The 23,226-nt window shown below is 60.7% G+C and overlaps 3 protein-coding genes across 12 annotated transcripts in view; 1 reads left to right on the top strand and 2 right to left on the bottom strand.

The window, feature by feature from the left end:
* Positions 1-1,856: 1,856 nt before the first annotated feature.
* RNPEPL1 (arginyl aminopeptidase like 1) lies at positions 1,857-11,885 on the bottom strand. Of its 5 annotated transcripts, none has more exons than XM_081243363.1 (11): positions 11,252-11,885; positions 7,749-7,889; positions 7,073-7,206; positions 6,450-6,566; positions 6,035-6,270; positions 5,695-5,808; positions 5,170-5,312; positions 4,711-4,819; positions 3,545-3,775; positions 3,330-3,472; positions 1,857-2,801 (listed from the first exon to the last, which is right to left on the bottom strand). In XM_081243363.1, the coding sequence occupies exons 1-11, from the start codon at positions 11,777-11,779 to the stop codon at positions 2,508-2,510; spliced, it is 2,190 nt and encodes a 729-aa protein (XP_081099489.1). In that variant the 5' UTR covers positions 11,780-11,885; the 3' UTR covers positions 1,857-2,507. The 5 variants fall into 5 exon arrangements, with proteins under 5 accessions (XP_081099489.1, XP_081099487.1, XP_081099488.1 ...); XM_081243361.1 differs by having other exon boundaries at positions 7,073-7,224; positions 11,252-11,884; XM_081243362.1 differs by having other exon boundaries at positions 1,857-2,847; positions 7,073-7,224; positions 11,252-11,883.
* Positions 11,886-14,729: 2,844 nt separating this feature from the next.
* On the bottom strand, positions 14,730-17,541 carry DUSP28 (dual specificity phosphatase 28). Its single transcript, XM_081243182.1, has 2 exons — positions 16,827-17,541; positions 14,730-16,670 (listed from the first exon to the last, which is right to left on the bottom strand). Exons 1-2 carry the CDS (start codon positions 17,217-17,219, stop codon positions 16,542-16,544), a joined length of 522 nt encoding a protein of 173 aa, XP_081099308.1. The 5' UTR covers positions 17,220-17,541; the 3' UTR covers positions 14,730-16,541.
* Positions 16,878-23,226, top strand: part of ANKMY1 (ankyrin repeat and MYND domain containing 1) — a 27,051-nt gene continuing 20,702 nt past the window's right edge. For 2 of the 6 annotated variants that reach the window (XM_081243180.1, XM_081243178.1), the window contains exon 1: positions 16,937-16,976. In XM_081243180.1, the coding sequence (XP_081099306.1) occupies positions 16,954-16,976 (23 nt within the window). In that variant the 5' untranslated portion in view covers positions 16,937-16,953. Of the gene's footprint in view, positions 16,977-18,469; positions 18,991-19,982; positions 21,338-23,226 lie in introns of those variants that run through there. The other 4 variants (XR_014016557.1, XR_014016558.1, XR_014016559.1 and 1 more) reach the window with 4 other exon arrangements.

Here is a 23,226-nt window from a genome sequence, read left to right as displayed (position 1 = left end):
TTGCCAGAACACAGACATTGGCCCCAGAATAGGTGTGAGGCTGTATCAGGACATAGGATGCAGGCTGGGGGCTTGCGTGGGCCCATCACTGGAAGCTGTGGTATGCAGCCACAAAACATTTGGTAAAACTCAACCGTGACGACCCATGAGGCAAACGATGTCCAAAATAACTCACAGGTCTGGTGGAAGAGGTTGGGAAACCCTGGCAGCCTGTGTTGGTCACAGGCTGCATTTGGCAAGACACCACGAGAGATAGGCTGAAAAAACATTCCCGGTTTGCAAGCTGGGAGGAAAAGGAATCGAGAAAGGCAGGAATGCAGGGACTCATGGGGTTGAGAGGCCACCTGCTCATCCCAGAGGGCAGATCAGAGTCAGGACAGTGTGGCAAGGACAACACCGAGGTGTGGGTGTCACTCCGGTGAGACTGTGGGGCTTGCTTCTGAGGCTTGCAAAGTCGGGTGAGGCCGGGGGTGGGGGAGCGAAGCAGGCGGCTCGGGTGTGGCTGCACGCCCACAGAGACCACGTCAGGACCTTGGGGGACCACAGTGCTTTTGAGAGTTGCACTGCCAAAGAAACCAGGAAGCTGGGACTAAAAAGTTTGTGACTAGAGACTAGAAAATGGCCTTGGTGGGGAAGAGGCCGAGGAAGCAGTTCAGCCCCCAAAGAGGGCTTGACAAATGCCACAATCAGGCGTGGCCAGTTAGACAGGAGGAGGACGGATCCTTCCCAGGGCAGAGCCAAGGGCCACAGAGAACCCAGGACTGGGGGAGCCTGGCCCAGGATGGGGTCCCTGGCGGGCCTCTAACACTGCTATGGGGCGGGGGCTGCTGGCCCCCCGTGTTTCTCCCTCCGCAAGGGGTGTTGTTGCTGCCACCCTGTCCCTGTTCCCCGTGGGCGGGTGACTGGCCTTCCAGCTCACGAGTGGCTGGGCCAAGTGGAGCCCCACCGGGCCCTGGTGCTGGGACAGCCCCCTGAGACCTTGGGCCGTGACTGGATGGGGCCAGGTCACCTCCTGGCCGCGGCAAGGGGGTGCGGTGGAGGGGTTGCATCTTGAGTGCAGGAAGGAGAATCAGTGGGACATCTGGTGACCTGGGGGCCGGATGTGGCAGGGCCAGGGTTGCTGGCCCACCATTTGCGGTCCTCCCACGCCCTGGCCCCTTGGGTAGAGGCGGCGGGGGGGGGCTCTGTGACTGGGTCCGTCCAGTGGATCAGGTGACATGTCACTGCGGGGCCAGAGCATGTAATGCTGGTGGGAGACCCACACCAGAGGCGTGCTGCCCCATGAGCCCAACCCTGCGGGCAACCGGGAGGACCAGGGCCCGATCGCTGCCCTTTGTCACAGTGGCTGCATCAATCCCAGCGCCCACAGCTTAGCCATCCTTCGTGGCGATGCCCCAAGTGGAGTCCCCAACCTCACTCCCTCTTCCAAGCCCCACCAGTACCTGCAGCCTCGACTGCACCTGTGCTTGCAGATGTCCCTCCTTCTCCATCCCCCTAAGTCACACTCACCTCTTCCTTTACTCCAGTTTGGGATGGGGGACCACTGCTGAGAAAGGCCCACAGCAAGGGTGGTGACAAGTGGCCTCCCTGCTTTGGTGTTTGGGGGTCCAGGAGGGGAGGGGCTGGGGAGGGTGGAGGGTGCCGCTGGTGCTCAGACCCCCAGGGCTGCCGGGCAGGATTGGGGGCTTCCGAGGGCAGAGCCGGGATGGTCAGGAGGGGCTGGGGGGCAGAGAAGAGCCTCAGCCCTATCCAGCCCCTCCGGCCTCTGGCCTGCGTGTCTGGCGGTGACCAGCTCAGGACCCCGCCCCATGGCAGCTGGGCAGGTGTGAAGGAGCTGGGACGAACAGGCCGGGAGGTAGTTTGCAGAGTGGAGGTTTAATGGGACAGTCACGGTGACCCTGCACAGTGGTCCCCCGGGGGGCCTGGCTCTAAGCACTGGGCTCCCCAGGCCTCTTCCAGCAGGGTGGGCCTAGAAAGAGCACCAGCGCCGCCTGCCCCTCCCTGTGTGTTATTGCTGCACTGGCCCCAGGCAGCCCCAAGACAGACTGTCCTGTCCCACTCCCCCTGGGGCCTGGGATCCCGTGTTCCCTGAGGAGCTAAGGCTTTCCGGGGGGCCCCTCCCCAGGGACATCCACCCTCTCCTCGGTGTCCCTTGCCCCCCACACGGAGGGCATGTCTGCGTCCTCTGCCGGAGGCCAACCGAGGCTGCCATCCCCGGGGGTGGGGTGCAGGGTCCGCGGGGAGGAAGCACGCTGGGGGGACAGCGTGGCCCGGGCCCCTGGCAGATGTAAGGCACGGTGTGGCGGTCGCCATCGACCCAGGGGCAGCGCCTGGCAGTCAGTGTTGAGACAGGAGGGTGTGGCGTGTGCTGGCCGCTCCAAGCCTGCAGTGCAAGAGGGCTGGGGAGACCAGGTCCCCGGGCCTTGGCCGGCCCCGGGGGTGCCCCCAGAGAGCCTGCAGGAGGGGTGCGCAGGCCTAGCAGAGCTCCCGGCCAGGCTGAGGCGCGGTCACGGTGGGCCGGGGCCCAGAAGGCACAATCGTGGTGTCGAGAAGTCAGGGCTAGGCAGACACGTTGACATCCCTGAGAGAGATGGCGCTGCCGGGGGCCTCGTCCCCGAGCAGCAGGGCTGGTGCGTCTGCGTCCGCCTCTGAGTCCGCTCCGGCCCCGCCTTGCTCCACGCTGGGCTCTGTGCCGGGGCCCAGGCCCTGGGACAGGATCTGCTGGATGGTCCGGCGCAAGTTGGGGTGCAGCCGGCCCTGCGTCTGGTAGAAGACCTCCAGGGCGAAGGACTTGAGGGCGCCTGTGCAGAGGTCCTCATACAGCGGGATGGTGTACATGCGGGACATCTGCGGGCGGCCGCTTGTCACACTGGCCGCTCCCCGGCCCCTCCCGCCCGCGGGCCCCAGGGCTGCACTCACACTGCCGCATGGGGGGCCCCACTGTCCTTGCCTCCACCACTGCAGGCCTCTGTAGAGGCCCCATCTCCAGGGAGCTCGGGCTAGGGGGACACTGCCGGGGGACAGCTCTGGGGAGTGGGGAGGCCGGGCCCCTGCAGGCCTGGGGCCCTAGGGCCTCTGAGGAGCTCAGATGCCCCAGCTGTCCATGCCCAGGGCCCAGTGGGCCCAGACCCCCACCCCAGACTCTGCTCCCAGCCTGGCCCTTGGGCACCGCCTCCCCAAGGGCCGGCGGGGTCTGCGCTCTTCCCCCCACTGCCAGCCCTGACGCCACATCTTCCCCCCCCCATTCTCTGGGATGCCCAGTCTGAGTGGGTGGGGGCGGGGGGGGAGGGGAGAGGAGGGGTGGGGCGGGCCCGCTCTGGTGGCTGCACCTGGCTCTCAAGGAAGCGCCGGACCCTGTGGAGGTCGGGGTAGTAGTCGTTTCGGACGACGATCTGCAGCCAGCGGATGCGGATCTCGGCGTTCATCGAGTCCAGCAGGGAAGAGTAGCACTTGGACAGGCTCATCACCACCTCTGCCGGCCACAGGCAGGTCAGGCCAGCCGGCCCCTCCCCTCCCCCACCACCCCGGTGGCTGCAGGACTCACCCTGGGGCAGCGGGGACCCATCCAGGAGCCGGTCCAGGAAAAGCGCCGTCTGGAAGGTCCTCCACTTGGAGATGTCGATGGTGCTGGCAGAGGCGGCCGCCTGGTCCAGGGGCTCCGCGGTCCACAGCTGGAAGAGGGCCTCCACGGGCCGGGTCAGGCTGGATCCCTGAGACAGGTCTGGCTCGGCCAGTGGGGGGCCTGTGGCATTCAGCCAGCGCTCAAACTCCAGCCCTGCAGGGAAGACGCCACCCTGGGGTCCCGAGCAGGCCTGCCCAGGAGACCCCAGACCCCGAGGGTGTGCCTGGGTGTGACTGTTCCGGGGCCTGGGAGCCCCGAGGGCGGGGGCCGTCTGGGGAGGCTGGGGTCACCTCTAGCCCCTGCCGCTCCAAACCACTGCGGTGGCTTCAGCGAAGGGGCACACAGAGGCTCGAGCTGGTGACTGAGGGACCCCCGGCCCCTCCACGCCTCTCCTGGGTAGAAGACAATGAGGCACTGTAAACCCATGGAGGGGAGGTGGCAGGATAGGCTGTGCCCCACGAGTGGGTAGGGAGCACCACCCTGGGTAAAGGATGTTCCTGCTTTAAAACCCTGGAGCTGGGCAGCCGTGGGGGCAGGTTCTGCCCATCGCCCACTCTCAAAAACCCTCGGAGCACTTACCAAACCTTCCCAAACACAGGGTCCCCCTGCCCACACCTCCCAGCCACACCTCACTGTCCTATAGCAAGCCCTGGCTTCTCCCTAGAGGTCAGACGCTCCAGCCTCTTCTTTGGCCCCCAAGCCCTTGGACCAGGGACAGCCCCACGAGCCTCACAAGTAGGCCAGCTGCCTTCAGCTAGCTCTCAGGCAAACCTCTCTCCGTGTCGCAGATCCTGCCCCAGGCCCTTTGCACAGCTTCTGGGGACCTCTTTCTGGGACTGCTTAATCAGGTCTGCCTGGCCTAAGAGCCACCTCCACGCTGGGAAGCACACCCTCCTCTCTGCTCCTATGGTGTCCAGCCCGAGGCCACACTGTCCAGCGAGGGTGGCTGCAGGAAGGACGGATGAACCCGAGGGCATTTCTCCCAGGCAGAGGGGTCATCTTGTGCGGTGGAGCCCACACAGCCGCCGCCTCCCTGGCAGGCCGAGGCGCTGGCCGGCTGCGGACCCGCGGCGGGCGGCGGGCCTCACCTGCCCGGCAGTCCACACTCTGCTCCTTCAGCTCTGGGAAGAAGGTCAGGAAGGAGTCCAGCAGGTCCTGGGCTACCACGCTGGTGAACTTGTACTTCTCCACGTAGGCCTGCTGGGGCAGGGGCAGGGCTCGGCAGGCCTCGGGGCTGGGCACACCATCACCATCCCACCACCCGCCCCACAGCTGGGGCCTGCACAGCCGGAAGGGGCCCCTGCACGGAGGCGTCTGCACAGAGCGGTGCGCAGGGCCCAGGGCGGCGCGGAGGCACCCACTGCTGCCACATGGGCCCTGTCAAGTGGTCAAAACTGGGAGGGAGGGACAGAGAGGAGAAAGCACCCCAGGCACTGCCCGGAGAGAAGGCTGCGTCCTGCTCCGCTCACAGGCCCCCGCCACTCCATCCTCACCACCAGGAGACAAGGGCAGCCCTGGGCGCTGGGGCAGAGATGAGGGGGGCGTACGGGGCCTGTCTCGGGGAGGCGGCTGCTCACTCGGAGAAAGCTGTCAAAGCGCTGGGGATCCCCGCAGAGCTGGGACAGGTAGTACACGAAGCAGTAGCCCTTCTCGTAAGTGAACAGATTCATCAGGTGGCTGGGATTCACTCCTGCAAGGGGAACACCCGTGGCTCTGGGCAGTGCCCTGACCCTCCCACGTCCCGCGGGATGGGGGCAGGATGGTGGTCAGGTGCTGTGTGGAACGGGAAGCACTGAGGGCCTCCGTCCCTCACATCTAGATGTCCCTGGAGTGTGGAGATGGGGCCCGCCCTACCTGGGGGGCCTCAGTGGAGACCTCGGTCCACACACCACGGTGACGGGTGCTCAGAGCCCGTGAGAGGCAGTGGCAGGCTGTGGGGCCCCTGACCTGGCCTCTGCGGGGATGCCACGGTGGGGACAGCGACGCCCGGCCAGAGTTAGCCTGGGGTCGGCAAGGAGGCCCTGCAGGATGACGTGTCCAGGGCCCGGGGCAGGGCCGGCGGGAGTGGGTACCTGGCTCCAGCTTGACCTGCAGCTTGCTGACTGGGCTGTCCTCACCAAGGAGCTTCATCTGCCTGTGCAGGGCGTCCAGGCGGAAGGCTGTCTCCAGACAGGTGAAGGCAGCACCTGGACGGGGCAGGTGCGAGGCTGCTGCCCTTGTTGCTCCCTGCTCTGAGCTTTGTGGAGATGACCCCTGGCCACCCGGCTGGACACACGCACGGCAGGGGGACCACACCCCGTGGGCCAGGCTGGGCTCCCAGCCCCGCACACAGTGCCCAGATGGCCCTGGTAGCCCAGCCTGCATGAGGCCACGGCGGTACCCCCGCCGCCCCTCCCCCGGCCCGGGTGGTACCGTAGGTCTCGGTGGTGATGCGGCGCTGAGCATAGGTGGCCAGGCCCTCACTCAGCCACATCTCCTCCCATGTGGCGTTGGTGACGGCGTTGCCGAACCAGCTGTGGGCCACCTCGTGGATGACGTCGATGATCAGGAACTCGTCACTCTCCAGGATGGAGGAGATGATGAAGGTGAGGCAGGGGTTCTCCATGGCCACGATGGGGAAGGAGGGGGGCAGGAAGACGATGTCATACCTGCCCAGGGTAGGGGGTGACCGTGAGAGGGCCGGGGCCCGGGCAGTGAGCATCACTTCCTTCCCAGGAGGTCAGACAAGGCCCCCCACCATGGGCTCCCGTTGCTTCCCGGTAGGGTGGGGACTTGCCCTCTGACCCCTCTTGCAGTCAGCCAGGCTCCCAGGGGCCCCAGGACGTACCTGCCCCACAGGTAGGGCCCGTAGAGGCGCTCGGCTGCGCTCAGCCACTGCTCCACTGCGCCTGACAGCTTGCTGGTGGCCGTGGGCAGGAGGCACGGCTCAGCCCACACGCGGCTCCTGTCACAGGGGCGAGGGTGGGTGGGGGCTGACCAGCCCCCATCCCTCTCGCCCCACTAGGCCTTCCCTTTGCTTCTGGGCTCAAATACCACCTGCACCTAGTCTGGCCTGGTCCACCGCCCAGCTGCTGCCCGCTGCCCTGCCTTACTCACTGCCACCACGCAGGCCCTTCCCACAGCGGGGGCCGGGCCACACGCGAGGGGCTGCTGGCTCCTCTGTCTCTGAGTCGAGGGAGCCCGCACAGGCGTGAGGCTATGTCCAGCGGCGGCCCGGCCCGGCAGGAGGACCAGCTTGTGCAGCCCAGCCTCCAGGTCTGGGGGTGCACAGGAGTGAGAGAGCTCCTCTCTCACTGGCAGGGGCGGCCCCGGGGAGTGGTGACACGGCACGTGGGGTCCTCCGCCGGGCGGCTGCAGACGCGGGCCGCACACCCGGCCCACGGTAGGACCTCCCTCAGGCCTGGACTCCGGGCAGCAGCAGCAGCTGCAGGAAGCAAGAGGTGGCCCTACCTGGGCCCGATGTCTGCTGGCTGGAGGTCCCCGGCCACGAGGGCCACGAGGTAGGCGGGCACGGGGTGCTCCATGTGGAAGCGGTAGACGCCCTCCTCCTCCACGTAGGTGCTCTGTGTGGCACTCATCAGCACCTGCACCCCCGACGGGGCCTGTGTTCGAGGAGGCCCCACCCATCAGGGCACCCCGTGTCCTCGATGGGGAGCCCCACGCCCTGTCAGGGCACCCCGTGTCCCCAGTGGGAACTCCACAGCCCGGTCAGAAGCCCCACATCCATGGTAGGGAACGCCACGTCCCCGATGGGAAGCCCTGCCACCTGGATCAGGTAGCCACGTCACTTTCGGGGACCCTCTCAGCCCCATCAGGGGTCCCCCCCACTATTCGGGGAAACCCACGCTCCTGGTCTGCACACCTCTTGCCCCAGTCGGGCGTCGGGTGGGCATAGGGTGCTGCCACGCTCAGGCCAGGAGCCCTGGGACCCAGCGACTCCGTCTGTGCCCTCCCCTCATCAGGGTCCTATTGGCTCCTCCTGGGTCCAGGACCCCGACCCTATCAGGCTGCCCCCTCCTGCACAGCGAGGAGGGTGGGCTCCTCCTAGAGCAGTGGTCCCGGTGGCAGCTGGGGCCAGGCTCGGGCAGGTAAGAGTGCGGAGCGGGGCCTGCTGGTGGGCGCTGACCTTGACGACGGCCGAGTAGGTGCACTTGACGGCGGGTGTGTCGAAGCACGGGAAGAAGGAACGGTTGCAGACCGAGTGGCCCTGGGTGAAGACGAAGGGCTTGGCACTGCCGTAGGTCAGCTCTGGGTCCAGCCACCAGATCTGCAGTGGGCGGTGGGCAGGGTATCAGCCGACGGCTCCTGGGCTCTGGCCAGTGACGCCCTCCCCATCATGTGGGCTGAGGTCTCCTGGAGACCAGAGCTGCTGGCTGACGGACCTCACTGTACCAGTGAGGCGGGGGCACCCGAGGCACACAGGGAATGGGGGGAGCCTGGGGGCCCTGCCCCACAGAGAGCAGCACGTGGGGACGCCAGAACACCCCTGCCAGCCCAGCCTTGATTCCTGAAAGCCAGGCAGAGTTCCTGGAGAGGGCAAGGCCTTGGGAAGTGGCCCCAATCCCCCTGTCCTGCTCAGGCTTCCAGGCCCAGGGCTGCTGGGGCAGTGGCTGGAGAGGGAGGGAATAAGGAAGGGCCCAGGAGGGGATGGCCTGACTGGGCTCGTCCAGGGCCAACAGCAGCTCCTGGGCACCATCGCTTGCCCACCCTGGGCAAGCAGGGCAGCTGACACAGAGTGTGGCCTGTGCTTCGCCACCAGGGCCAGGCCTCTCTCCAGGTGGGAGGCCATGCACCCAGGGAGTCCCCCAGCCTGTGCCCCTCACGCCAGCTGCCAGAGGGAAATCGAGACGGTCAGAGCACCCGAGTCCAAACTGTCACAGGCAGGCGCGAACCCGGTCTCAGCCAGGAAAGGGAGCCAGGAATGTGGATGTGTGGGGAAAGCAGTGCTTCCTGGTGACCCCCACGTACGCCTGAGCCCAGGGCCACCCCTGGAAATGGGGCAGCCTCACAGGGAGGGACCCCCCGTGGGGAGAAGGGCTCCCGGCCGGGGCCTGTGGGCAGGGAGCTCAGGCTGGGCTCGGGGGGAGGGCCGCTGGGGCCACGGCCGGAGCACTGTGGACAGACCCCGCAGCGGCCACCAGCGCCCAGCCACCCACCTCCCGGGTGGGGCAGCACTGGTGGGTGCCTCGCTCATCTGCAGGACGGACGGGGACCTCCGCACAGGACCTGACACCACACACGGTGTCCTCGGGAAGGACGGCCATCGGGGGTGGGCGTGGGCTCAGGGCGGGAGTGGGGAGGATGCCCTTCAGGGCTTCTGCGCAAGGAAATGGCCCCCGCCTGGAAGATGCCTCCACTGCACAGTGCCGGTGGCCCGGGGAGGCCACGGGGGGCTGAGGATGGGGGTGCTCTTCGGTGCCGCACCGCCTACCTGCTTCCATGCCTGCCGGACAGTTGCCCTCTCAGCCAACCTCCCCCCAGATGCCAAGGCCAGGCCCCACCCCCACTAGGGAGCCTTCCCTCGCACCCTCGTGCCTACCACTGCCCCCAGCCTCCCTAGGGCCATTTCAAGACACTCCCTCTCAACTCCGGCCAAACATTCCAGTGTCTCCAGGAAGGTCAGCACGGAGCCTGGGGGAGCTCCCCCAACCCAACCACAGCCATTCTGTGGGGCCCCAAATCTGTTCTCACGACCCCTCTACCAGGATGACACGATCATTGAAGCCAACTGGACTGTTCCTCGTCCACTTCAGTGACCGAGCACACGCAGGTTCTCCCAGGGCCGTTATGGAAGGACCCCAGCCCCCTGCAAGTGACAGGTCTGAGCAATCCACAGCTGATGGTATCCACAGTTGCTGGCCACTGGGAGTTGTCCATGCTGAGACCACAGAGGTGGAGGACCCCAGACCCAGTGGGGCTCCCTACCCCGCAAACCCCAGACCCCAGACCCAGGAGGGGGCTGCCTCTCCTGCAGACCCCAGATCTTAGCAGATGCCCAGGCTCGGCAGGGCTGCCTATCCAGTTCCTGCAGACCCAGCCAGACCACTGTCAGCGTTCACAGACGTCTTCAAAACTTCCTTTGGGCCGTTATGTCTCTGTCCTCTCCCGGTGAGGAGTCTGCAGTGGTATCTTCCTTTTCTGCTGACCCCCAGGGCTGCCCCAGATGTTCAGAAGGCCTGTCTGGGGAGCCTGTTCAAAAATGCAGACTCCTGGGCCCTGCCACAGAGCTCCCTGGGGCTGGGACCCAGGAATCCGCATTTAATGAGACTCCCCCCACAGTGGATCCTTCTGCAGGTAGCCCTTGGCTCATGCTGGGGACAGGCCCCCATAGTCAGGCTGCTGGGGATACGGTCAGGCCAGCAAGGGTGGCCTAGTCCCACCACTCTGCCAGTCTTGGGTGGACCAGACACATGGGCTCCAAGTTCGCAGATCAAGGTCAGGGAGGATCATACCCCTTTGTTCTCACGGCTGTGGTGGGAGGCATACATGCCGCTGTCAGAGACCCAGGCTACCCCAGCAGATGCCAAGCCAGCAGGCCAGGGGCCAGGCCAGCACCCCCACGGAAGCTCACAAAGGAGGTGAGGTGGCAGCTGAGGGCTCCTGGGAATCATGCAGGAAGCCCGTAGGTGTGTGTCTGCTCCAGGCTCTTCCTGTCCAGGTGTCACCTTGATGGCTCCTGACCTGATGCCTCTGTGCCACCTGTGCATCACCCTGTCCATTTACCTGCCGTGGGCACTGACACATGGAAACTTCTGCGGGCTCCCAGAGCTACGTGTATGTTGTGTGTGTGTGTGTGTGTGTGTGTGTGTGTGTGTTTGGAGGGGGGCAGTGTCATCAGTGTGCTGTCCACATGGAGACCCAGGAACCCCCATGCTGCCAGAACGGAAGGCCCTGCTCCATCCTGAAAGCCCTCTTATGGTGGAGGGGTGCTGCAGCCACAGCACCCAGCCTGGGCCACCCAGCCTTCCTGCTGAGCCCCTGGGGCGGCAAGTGCTCCACGTCCAAAGCCCTGCAGAGCCTACGTGTGTCTGTGTTGGGGACACGGGGCAACCCTGCCGCCGCACCCGCCAGTCCCCACAGGGCCTGAAGCATTAGAGCCAACCCGGGTCTCTACGCCTCCCACTCCGGCAGGTCCGTCCCTCTTGCTACCTCCAGGGAACAGTCCTCTGAAGGCCAGGTCACACGGAGGCCCTTCCACATCTGACACTGCCTGGCCTGCTTCTCAGTGCCAGGCTCCCTCAGATGTATGGCTTGGCGTGTGCTCACCAGAAGCTCTCCCTGTCCCCAGGCAGGGACAGCCCCTGCACACCTGAAAGGAGAGGCTTCTCGTGGTGGCATGCTGTACCCTGTCCCCACGGTCCAGGGCCAGCACCCAGGCTGTCGCTCGGTCAAAGGTTCCTAAGGGCTCCCCGGGCACCAGCTGGGAAGCACTGCAGGCACCTGGACAGGACTCCGGAGCCAGGTGGGGAAGTGCCAGGCCGGCCCCATCTCTCCGCAGGTGCCTCAGGCGCAGAGCCCACATTAACGCCCCCCTAGCCTGGCGGCAGCGCGGGGAGAGGCCGCCTGGAAACGACCCGGCGACCAGCCCACCGCCCCAGAGCCCACCCGGCGGGGGTGGGGGGAACTCACGGCGGGGGCGTCGGTCGAGGTGTAGCGTAGGATGACCTGGAAGGGCTGGTGCGCCTGCAGTTCAGGCGGCAGTGTGACGGTGAGGGAGGAGCCGTAGTCCGTGAAAGGGTCCACCCTGAAGACCAGCGGGCAGCATGCAGGCTCCGCGCCGGGCGCCTCGGGGAAGGCGGGCAGCGGGGGCGGCGGCGCGGGACCCGGCCCGGGTGCAGCGAAGGCGAAGGCGCAGGGTGGCTCGCCGGCGGCGGCGGGAGCGCGGCGGAAGGCGGCCGAATGCAGGCGCAGGGCCGGGTGCGCGTCGAGCACGAGCGCGCGGGGCGCGGGTCGCCGCGCGCACAGCTCGAGCACCAGGCAGCCGGCCAGCTCGCGCGCCTCGGGCCGCAGCTCCAGGCCCAGCTGCAGGTGGCGGAGGCGGAAGAGCTGCGCGCTGGAGGCCGAGGCCACGTCCAGGGCGGGCGGCGGCTCGGGCGGCGGACGCGCGGGCGCGGCCTCGGCGCCGGGCGCTTTGCGGCAGCAGCACTGCGCCGCCATGGCCGCCGCGCTAGGTGAAATCCATGGGCGGCGGCCGCGCCGGGCCGCGGGGAGCGGGTGAGGGGCGGCGGCGGCGGCGGCAGCGGCGGCGGCGGGGCGAGGGCACAACAGGAAGTCGCGCCGGGAGCCGCCCGGCCCGGCCCCGCGCCGTGCGCCGCCCCGCTCGGGCTCCGCTCGGCCGCCGCCGGGGGCGCTGTGCGCGGGGAGACCGGGGAGCCGGGGGCGCAGTGAGCGGGGGCGCTGTGAACCGGGAGAACGAGGAGCCGAGAGCGGGGCTAGGACCGCGAGCCCGGGGCGCTGTGCGGGGCGGGGGAACAGGGGAGCCGGGGGCGCTGTGTTGGGGCCGGGGCCTATGTGCCAGGGCTGGGGCCGGGAGCCGGGTGCGGTGCATGGGGCTGCGGCTGCCGTGTGCAGGTGGCCGGGGCACTGTGCTGGGGGGTGGGGAAAGCGGGAGCCGGGGGTGATGGGCGGGGCGCTGTGTGCTCGGGGTCCGGGGCGCGCCGGGCGGAGGAGTGGCCCTGCGGTCTCCCCACCCCTTTGCGCTTCCTACCCGGCTCGCGTCTGGGAGACCCCGGGAGTCAGGATGCCCGATCCCTCAGCGATGCTGCGGGCCAGGTTCTTGGGGCAGCGACTGCTGGGACACCTGGGTCAGGGAAGCTGAGAAGTGTGGCGTCTGGAACTCAGTGTTACTCGTCCATTCGGGAACCTCTGGCCCCAGGAATGATGGAATGATTTCCATACACCCGAGCCACTGCCCTGTGGGACCAGTGGTCTGTGTTACGTGCCATATGGTACATGGCGGTGCTCGAGAACCTTAAGGCTGTGCTGTCAGATAAGTGTAGCTGTTTATATTTAAATAAAATTAGAAGTTCAGTTTCTCAGCTGCACTAGCCATATTTCAAGGTCTCCGTGTGTGTTTGGAGGATAGTGTCTGGCTAGTGGTAGCCATCCTCGACCGAGCAGATATCCCATCATTGTAGAAAATTGCGCTGGACAGTGCTGCCTTGAGGCCTGTTGGGGCCCTGGAGGAAGACTGTATAGGTGAGTGCTGGGCAGTAACAGGACCTGGCCTGCCTGTCCCCATTCTACCTCGCCCAGGCCTGTCCGGAGACTTAGGCCCGGAGGGGATGCCTGCAGACCAGCGAGGGTGCTCAAAGAGGGGGATCTCGAAGTCATGGGACCAGAGGGGCCACCAAGATGTTGCTGTCATCACCACATAAGAAGTCAGACCCTTAGGGAGAAGGGGCTTTGTGGCCCGGAATCCCACCCACCTCTCTCCCCTGACCAGTCTCCCTGTGGCAAAGTTGGGGCCTGACTCAAAATGCACTTGACCTCGACGGCATCCCCGAGTAGTGTTTGATCCTTCTGGGCTCAGTATCCCAATCTGTCACCCATGTGACCCTGCCTGCCCTCCTCCCCGGGTGGGGGGCTGGGTGGGAAGGACGCCTGAGTGGGAGGACACATGTTCACTGATTCAGAGCACCGGCACTGAGGCATCTCTTCGGTTTTTCCTATGTGCCATCTTAGCTGGGGGGACACAATCTCCTTGTCGGGGCCCCACCCCAAACTCGCCAGTCACCTGGAGGAGGGGTTTCAGTCCTGCGTCCGAGACTCAAGAGGGAAGAGAACTGGGGGGTCTGATCAGTCCTCGAGGCCTTCAGGTGGCCCAGCGCCTGCCCAGGTGCCAAGGGCAGAGTGCTTTAGATGGCACTTCCAGTTTGACCAGCCTTTTGGAGCCACCCACCCCCACCAGGCCGGTGGGGCTGGAGTCAGAAGACCTTCAAGAGGACTGTGTGTGGGCACCCACACTAGCCTGCCCTAGGCACCCGCAGGCAGGTCTACCAGCCACCTGTACACTCAGGGTAAGTTAACATCAGGGGGCTTCTCGCCCTCCTGGTCCCCTGGACTTGGGTGAGCAGGGATTGGGTCTCATCCCTTCTCTCCCGGGCACCTCCCAGCAGCCAGTTCTGTACACAGAAGGGGTGGAATGGGGCAGTCCTGCAGGTCCAGAGGAGCTGTTACCACTTCTGCCCACCCCCCCAGCGGGGGCGGTGCCTTCCACCCCACATTTTTGTAAGGAACCAACACAAGCCAGTCTTACAGGAGCCAACAGACCTGTTCTATAGTATTAAAGGCAGCCCACCAAGGCATTTGTGAACTGTGAAGGCCACAGGGGTCGTCTCCACTCTCCACCCTGTCCCTGTCCTGCAGAGGACAGTGCCTTCAGTGCTGGGGGACGGGGGCACTGCCTTGCTGACAAAGGTCCAGGGTGGCTGCAGTGTAGTCCTCCTCTCACCCCACCCCAAACCACTTAGGAGGGAGGAACCTGAAAGTCAGGACTGCTAGAGGCTGGGGTATCTCCCATAGGACTTTTCATACACCAGCCTTTTGATGATCAAATCCTGGCTGGCTTGGGTGGGCTGATGCAGCTGACACTCCACCTGCACCCCAGCTTTCCCCTGATGCACGTGGACTAGGTACCCCTATTCAAGTGCGCTGGCACTGGGAGGGGAGTGGGTCCCTGGCCTCACTTGCCAGTGGGTGGACACGGAGGCAGGAGGGCTTCCAGGAAGCCTGTGGTGTTCAGATGGGGGCTGTGTTGTCCCTGGGTCGGAGGTCCTAGGCATACCTGGGCCTCTGGTGGCAGCCAAAGTTGGATGGTTCTCAGAATGGAGCTGGTGGGACAAAAGGCTGATGTGACCCACAGATGTCCTTCAGCCTGGCCCAGGCTCTGACATCCTGGCAGCCCTGTCACCCAGGGCCGGGTCAGCAGGTGAGGGGGTGTGCCAACAAGGATGTCATGAGCACACAGGGTAAAAATGTGGGCTCGGGTCCTGGCTCCTGACCTCCTAGCTGGGCAAACTGCTCAGCTCACCTGAGGTTACAGATGGAGCCACTGGAGCCTCACCTGCCACGTGGAGGCAACAGCAGGAGCTTGTTTATGGGGTTGATGAAAAAGTGACATTAGCTATGAGGGGCTTGTGGGGAGTGAGTGGCAGCTGGCAAGCCTTCCAAAAATGTGTGAAAGTCAGGTTAGCCACGAAGAGCTGCATTTGGGTTATGACGAGGGCTGTGGCTCTTGGACATGGGGGCTGCTGTCTGGTGACATCGCACCGGGCTGGGTGCTGACCTGCAGGGTGTGGTGTATACTCTGAGCCAGGGACCATCACAGCTGGAAGCCCAGATGTGCAAGAGGGTTGGGGAGGAGGAAGACCCTTTCACAACCGCCCCAGTGCCTCACTCACAGAGTGTGAGCTTCCCATCCCCACAACTTTGGGCTCTGCTGGGTCAGAGGTCTTCATCTGCAGGTAGTATGCTTCCATTTGGGGACACACCGGGACAGGAGGCTGAGACACCACTTAACCATTTGGGGCTGCACAAGCCTCAAATCAGGAGTTGTTCTGCTGGGTGAGGTGACTGATCCTGACTTTTTTTTTTTTTTTGGCCGCACCATGCAGCTTGCAGGATCTTAGTTCCCTGACCAGGGATTGAACCTGGGTCCCAGGAGTGAAGGCACCGACTCCTAACTACTGGACCACCAGGGAATTCCCTGATCCTGACTTTCAAGGGGCAGCAGGGCTTTGCTGCTGCTCAGGGGGGCCAGGAGGAGTATGCTGGAACTCAGGGCATTCTCCTGATGCCTCCCAGTACTCCCTGGTTGTATGGCAGAGGTCACAGAGGCCACAGCGCCAGTGCAGGCAGGACCACTCAGGGCTCTTCAGGATGAAGGCTCCAGACACCTGACTAGGAAAGACCAGGACCTGAGGCATTGGCTGAGGGTCAAGGAAAATGATAGACATCAACTGCAGTATTTTATTCATAACCTTGTTATGTATATATTTGTATATTAACCAGGGATTATATTATCTGTAACTCATATGTGTTACCCAATTTTTCCTTTACTCTTTCCCCACTATCTTATTTAAGGAGTGTGGGTGGTGATTAATTTTCTAGTATAGTCTTTAGGCTGTAGTGTGTCCAAGCGGGGTGCCTCTGAACCAGAAGAGGAATCAACAAGCTCAGACCCATGGGTGGTCACTGCATTGTTGACATGACCTTGGCTGCAGGATGTTAGGCTGTGACTCATTGCTATTGCTGAAACTGGGAGGCCAGTAAGGTAGGAGGTGGGTACGACACTGAGACCCCCAAGGGTGCCCACATTGGGTGGTCTGTCACACAGCCTCGAACCCTCACTATGTGCCACAGCAGCTACAGGTCTGGAAACTGGGCCTTCACCAGCTGGATCCCATGTTGCGTTTTGTGATGGGACCAGTGTGAGGTTTTGGAAAGCCACTGTGGCTCGAGCAGGTGGCAGGCATGAGGTTCTGCCAGCAGCCCCCCAGAAGTCACCCACATCAGAGTGGCAGGCAGCCAGGAACAGGGTGGCGGGTCTCCATGACTCCTGTGCTTCCCCATCTCCTGACCTTGGCTCCTTGGCCTCCATCTCTCTGTAGTAAATGTGTTTCTGGCTAAAATTCCTCAAGTGGTTTTGATGTTCCTGACCAAGCTCTGTCTAATAAACCTGCTGACCAGGGGAGGAACGGTTCTCAGTTCTCTCCTCGGCGGACACATCCCTGCCCTACCGTCAAGGGGGGACAGAGACCTTCAGGAAGTTGCAGAAAATAAAAAATCCGTGGGACGTGAGGCAGGAGAGGACAGACCACCCTCCCGTCGGTGCATGAACTACCTCTTCCCACCCCGAGGCTGCAGGAGACGCCAAGCGCCCCGCTTTGGGGCTGGGCCGTCCTCAAGGGCTGACCCATTAGGGCTCAGTCGGGCCCGAGGGCTCCCCGGGCAGGCGGGACCACGACTGCAGGGCCTCCTCGTACTTCTGAAGCTGGGACCAGAAGCCCGGGTTGGGCTCGGCCACCGGGCGGGCGCTCTTCACAGTCTGCAAACGAGAGGCTTTGGCTAGACACCGCGCAGCGTTGGCTGCAAGCTCCGCTGCATCCCCGACGCCCGGAGGCCCCGCCCCAACAAGCGGGCCCTCCTCGAAGCCCCGCCTCTTCCCGCCGGAAGCCCCGCCCACGAGAAAGTCCCGCCCTACCTGGAAGGCCTGCTCCCGCGTGAGGCCGCGATGACGCATGAGGTAGGCGGTGCAGACGGCGGCCGAGCGGCTGCGGCCGTTCTTGCAGTAGACGAGGCAGGCACCACCGGCGCGCAACGCGGCTTCCATGGCGGCACAGGTAGGCTCCAGGTGCGCCAGCAGATCCTCAGCCGGGTCGTCGAATACGGGCACGCGCAGCTCCGTCACGCCGGGCGCGCGGGGGCCGGGCTGCTGGCGCGAAACGTTGACGCACAGGGTGATGCCCGCGCGCGCCAGCAGCTCCGGGGCGGCCGCGGCCTTCGCGCTCCCGAGGAAGAGCGAGGGGGCGACGCGCACGAATGGCGGCGGGGCTGCCTTGGCGGCCCCGCCGCGTCCGGCTCGTTCCGCGTCCATGACCGGCCCTTGGGCCCCCAGCCCGGGTGTCTATTTTAGGCCGTCGGGAGGCCGGCTGGGCGCCCCCGGGTCCTAGAGGCCTCCGAGGGGCGCCCCTCCCCTTCCCGGGGCGGGCCCTGTAGTGGTTGTGCACGAGCGGGCACGCCCACAAAGCCCTGGCCGCCTCCTCATTGGCCAGGTCTAAACGGGAGAGGCCTCCTCTGATTGGCTGAGGCTGGGGGTTGCGGCCATTGGCTGGCCTGGTGGCCATCGGAAGAGTCTGATTGGCCGCAGTGAGGTGGGCGGGTTCGGGTTGCTGGGAGGAATGGGCCTCCCCTCGCTGGATGCCAGAGCCCCGCAGGTTGCAAGCCGGGAGATCTGAGAGTAGCTGGTGCCTGTCCCCGCGAACGTAGAGGTTTCCAGCTGGGCGGGGCTCGGGGAGGTGCGCTTCTCAAGCTGTGACTGATGCGCAGAGGAGCAGGCGACCCCGTCACAGAGTCTCATCTGGGCACTGACCAGTATCCTCCGCAACGTTTTGTAGGTAGGCCCCTTAATACCTGCTTCTCTTGTAACCGCATCGCCAGGTGAGGTGCCCTTTAGTATAGCTTTATGTATATTCCTTTTTGTTATTTGTTTCCTAATAAATCACCCTGTGTAATTTCTGCATTTTATTTTCCCTTTTATTGTAAAACATGGTTCATATAAAATAAAGTATTTACCGTTAGCTTTTCATCATTTTTTCATAGACCAATATTTTTGTTTTTATTTTTCTCAATTATTATTATTTTTTGCGTTACTACTGTAACTTTAAAGAATTAATACCCTTTAATTACACAGTTGCCATGTAAGAAGCCCTCTTCAGTAGATTATTCTGAGGTCCATTGTCTTTCAGGGGCCGGTTTCAGTGAAAAGTTAACTGTCTTCCAGTTCTGCATGCATCTAGTTATTGCCATTTCAATTCTATTCTAATAATATGAAAACATTTTTTCTGGTTCATCTGCATCATTTACTTAAGATTTGCAATCCGTTCTATCAGAAATTATTCTCCAGTACACCCATGCCCACCCCCACCCCCCCACACACACACAGAGTCCTCAATAAACCTGACAAAATGAACCGATACAGTCTCTCTGGGTGACCTTGATTCTCTCCATTCTAGCCAAAGCCACCAAGCATTGGTAACTGTCAGACCTTTTTTGCTACCTGGGGCTCTCCCTTTAGCTAAAGATTCAAATGTTGGTGTGTAACCACGTCTTCACTGGTCTTCACAGGTCCAGACATCACCTATGTAGAGGCCTTCTCAGCATCCATTTCCTTCTTCTGTGGCCTAAGGAAGGATTCTGACTTTCCTGGGATGGAATTCCCATTTTTCCCAGAGTTCCCGGGAGCCATCCAAGTAGGTGGAGATTCCCTGTCCCCCAGCTCCAGAATCGGGCTTCTGATTACGTCCAGTGAGTGACGCCTATACCCCCATGATTGCTTCAGGAAAGGGCTTGGGCTGCCATATGAACCAAAGAGGAAAGAGGGTCTTGGAAACCTCTGTCCCCTCCTTATGACCACAAAGGGAAGCCAGCCTTGGTTGAAAGCACAGCTGAAGAAACGGTCCTCGAAGATATTGTTGGACCACTGACGCAAACCAAACCTGAAGAGCCTCCAACTTCTGGACTGTTTGGTTTCCTGAGCCATCCAATCACCCTTTACTGTTGGATATTTGAGGTGGATTTTCTGTTCCAAGGCCTCTTAACTGCTAACCTCACACTCCTTCACACCACTGAGTTAATGAATCGGTAACAAGTCATTCTGAGTATCTCAAATCCATTCTCTCCACCTTGATTGCTGTGTTTACTTTGGGCCACCCTCTTCTGGGCTTGGCACCAGCCTCCTGAAGGGAGCCTTCCAGCCTTCCTCACTGTAGCCGGAATATGCTTTTTAAAGCAGTGCTTTTCTGAATGTTGGTCCTGACTCAGCAAGTTGTGATCCGTTAGTGGGTTGTGAAATCAATTTTGTGGGTTATGACCTATATTTTATCTTTAGTAAGATGGTATACAAAAGAATAGACTACATGAAAATATTAGGGTGCGTGCAGGTAGCAGAGTGAGTTTTTCCTCATAATTTTTTGAGTTATGTTTGTACTGACTCATGATATGAAATGGGGTATTACAATGGGTCCCAGGCAACAAGTCTTGAAACCTGTCAGAGCGCACATCTGACTGCACCGCCCTCCTGTTTAAAAATGTCTTGCTGCTTCTGTTTTTAATCTGGCATTCAAGGCTCCTCCTGCTTTGTCCTGTCCATCATTCTTTCTCTCTGTTCCCTTGTCACCTACACATTGGCACTGACCATCTACCTCGACAGGGATTAAATTATGAGCCGCTGCAGCTGCTGACCTTCAACACCTCCTGACAGGAATTCAGGGCAGAGATCAGGAATGTGGCGCTCTGTACTCTAGGAAAAACTGGCAGAACAGTTCTTCAGATGGTTAGATATTTTCAGGAGAAGATTCCATGAGCCCGCTTCTTGCATCTCCGCTTATGTAGAAAAGCACTAAAATCCTTCATGGTGACATCTGCTCCTCGCGACGAGCAGAAAACTTCTGCAGAACATATGTGCTTGATTGCATGTACTCCCCCTTCACCAACATCACATCTGTACTGACCTCCCCGCTACCTGTTCAGAGCAGTTTCTCCGAGCTCTCTGAAATGCTGCCTCCTGGGGTATTGTCCTCATTTTGCCCCCCAAAAAACTTAACTCATAATTCTCAGGTTGTGCTTTTTCTTTTTTCAGTCGACACCACCTGCCCACCACACCATGGCTCAGTGGTTTTCAAAGCGTGGTCCAAATTTCAGCAGCATCTGGGAACTTGGTAGCAATGCACATTCTCAGGAGTCCACCTACTCAGGACCTGCTGAACCGGAAACGCTGGGAGTGAGACACAGGAAGCTGTGTGTTACCATGCCCTCCATGTGATTCCGATAAAAGATAAAAACGTAACCATCATTTAGTTGATCTAAAAAGTCATTTAAAGCAAGATTTTTACCCACTCCCTTAAACATTGTATTTTGACCTACTACCTGTCATGTATATCCACTCACTTTCCTCTGATGAGTCATGAGCACACATACACATCCGCTCACTTTTCCCTGTGGGTCAGCTGAGGCGTTACTCAGTGGCACTTGCTGCCCGGCCGTGACTTCTGGATTCCCTTGCTTTCCTTCATGTGAACTTAAAAGCACTTGAGAAGTGATCAGCCAGTAGAATCCTTTTGGAATTTTTAAAAATATTTTTTTACTCACAAATCTTTTACAGTGTCTCACATGCATCTAATTTGATTGCAATTTTTAAGTGGCTTTTGTTGACTTTTCAAAGCCTTCAACTGAATTTTAATAGAAATACCACTCTTATTCCCCATGCACAAGTCATCAGCCATATTTCACTAAATTTCATAACTATGATAGCAGGTTCAGCTGGTATTTTCAGATTTGCTAACACCATCACCGGTCATTTGAACAGCTAACTTGCTGAAAGCCAGTCGTCTAAAGGTCAGTTTGCTGAACTACTAATTTGCTGATTTTTACCAAGTTTATTCACCAAAAGCTTTAAAAACTAATATTCTTGAATATTGTCGATGAATATTAATATATTTTTCCTATGAAAACATTCTTTTGGAATATACTCTTCAGCATCATTATAAGACTTGTATCAATTTGTGGAAATAGGGCTTTTTAATCTTTGTATGCCTGGTTTTTAAAAATACCAGTGCATATATTCTTATGAACATAAGCAGAATTTCAGCATTTCATATTGTATTTTTTTCCAGTTTATAGAATTTTCCAGAACACCTTTTTTGGGCCACATGTTAGTATTTAGAATTGTTTCGCCAGCCTCAGGAAGTTGTCAGATTTGCTGAAACAAATAGTTCTAGCTGCTGTTCAGTCAGTCTTTTATTCTGGGTGATATGTGAGTTTCCTAGAGTCAATGTAACAAAGCATTACAACAAACCCATAGGCTGAAAACAATGGAAGTGTATTCTGCCCTCTGTGTTTGTGTCTCCAGGTCTCCCTCTCCTTGTAAGGGCACTAGTTGTTTGGTTTGGGGCACACCCGAATCCAGTCTGACGTCTTCACTTGATTGCATCTGTAAAGACACTGTTTCTGTATAAGGTCATTCACAGGGGTTAGGACTTCAACTTACCTTTTTTTGGGGGGGGTGGGCACTGCTCAACTCAGCAGGTGGGATGGTTTAACAGGAAGTTTTAGTTGACTGCTTTTCTTTCTCTTTTCACAAACAAATTTTAAAGACAGCACGGTTTGTCTCTGCTTAGCTTCGCAAGCTGCAGTTGGAGCAAAGCAAAGACGGGACCTGAGGGGAAAGGATAAGAGGTAGAGAGGGGATCTAGGAACCAAGGTGGTACTGGGGGGCTGAGAGGGGAGCAAGGGAGAAGAAAGAGGTGAATTGGGAGACAGATCGCAGGGTGGAGGAAGTGCCCCTGGAACCCTGGGATCCTGGCACAGCTGCCTTCTTCCCACCACTCCAGCTTGTGGGGGAGGGCCTGCTCATCAGGTTTTCTTATCCCTTTCCCCTGTTCCAAGGGGCAGTCTGTGTCAAGAACCCCAATCCCTGCGCCTCCAGAGAGCCCCTCCTCGCTCGCTCTCCAGGAAGCCACAACTGCTTCAGTGGCAGAAAGGCCTCATGCTCTTTCCCACCCTTGTATTTTTGCACGTACTAGTCCAGTTCCCTGAAATGCGCTCTCTTCTGTTGAGAGAGCTCCTACTCATCCTCTGAAGCCCTACTTAGGAATCTTCTCCCCATGAAGGTTTCCCCAGTGACCCCTCGGTCCAGACAGCTAACCCTTCTCTCCCAGTGACCCTTGGCGCCTCCCTCATCTTGTTCCCCAACCAGGCTGTGAGCTCCCGCTCGGTGCCTTCCACAAACACTAACTGAACGGAAACGACCGGCTTTGGAGTCAGGCAGGGCTTGATCAAGTATTGGCCCTACTGCGTCCTAGCACGTGACCATGGACAAGTTAATTTATTCCCTGTGCTTCAGTGTCCTCAGGTCTCACACGGGGCCTCTGCGTTCTTCCTGGGGGGCGTTGGGAGCTTTTAGCGCTATGTCCCCTGGGGAGCCCCTGACCCAGAGGCTGACCCGTCGTCCTCTGCTTGACTGCAAGATGGGTGTCCGAGGTGGAGACTGCCGGCCCAGGCTCAGCAAGCCGGGTGTGAGGGTCTGCGGGGCACCGGGTGCAGGCCGGGGTTGGCGGCGGGCGGTCGTGGCCCTGGGAAGGAGGAGCCTGCTGTCTGTGGCCCCAAAACGTGGACCTACTTTAAGGTCGCAGGAGGGTAGCCCTACTTTAAGGTCGCAGGAGGGTAGCCCAGGGGGTGCTTCCTGTGGTTCTAGGGACACCCCCGGGGCGCTGGAGGTTGTTTCCCTGGGCGGTTCCAACAGGATCAGGGCGTCCGCCATGTTAGGGGAGAGGGCCTTGTTCGTCCGAGGCCCATGGTGCTGTGGGCGGTTCTGGGGGCGCCTGCCAGGAACCCTGAGGGCGAATGTGGGTCCCCGGCTTTGCTCCCAGGTTCGAAGAGGAGAGACATGGAAGATCGTTATTCCTCAATCTCACATTACGAAATCCCAAATGCTGGCAATTCTGAAAACCAGGTGGAGGAGGGGGGCAGTGTGTCTGCTGCTGCCGGGACCCCAGAGAGCTCCATGCTCGGCACCAAAAGGCGTGGGAACCCTCCCCAGGGTTGTTCCTTCTGAGGGTGTGGGAGTCTGTCCTGGCCCCTCTCCTTGGCTTGTGGATGGCTGTCTGCTCTGTGTCTTCTCATCATCTTCTCTCTGTGTGTCTCCCTGTGTCCAAACTTCCCCCTTGTAAAAGGACATCAGTCACATTGAGGTCACTTTCATAACCTCACGGTAGCTTGATCGCCTCTGTGAAGATGCCGTCTTCAGATACAGGCACACAGTCAGGTCCAGGGACTTAGAACTCCCAACATATGAATTTGGGTGGGGGGAGGGGGAGAGGAACACA

The sequence above is a fragment of the Mesoplodon bidens genome, assembly GCF_964165515.1.
Source record: "Mesoplodon bidens genome assembly, chromosome: 8".
Taxonomy (NCBI): domain Eukaryota; kingdom Metazoa; phylum Chordata; class Mammalia; order Artiodactyla; family Ziphiidae; genus Mesoplodon; species Mesoplodon bidens.
This window is presented reverse-complemented; position numbering and strand designations above follow the sequence as displayed.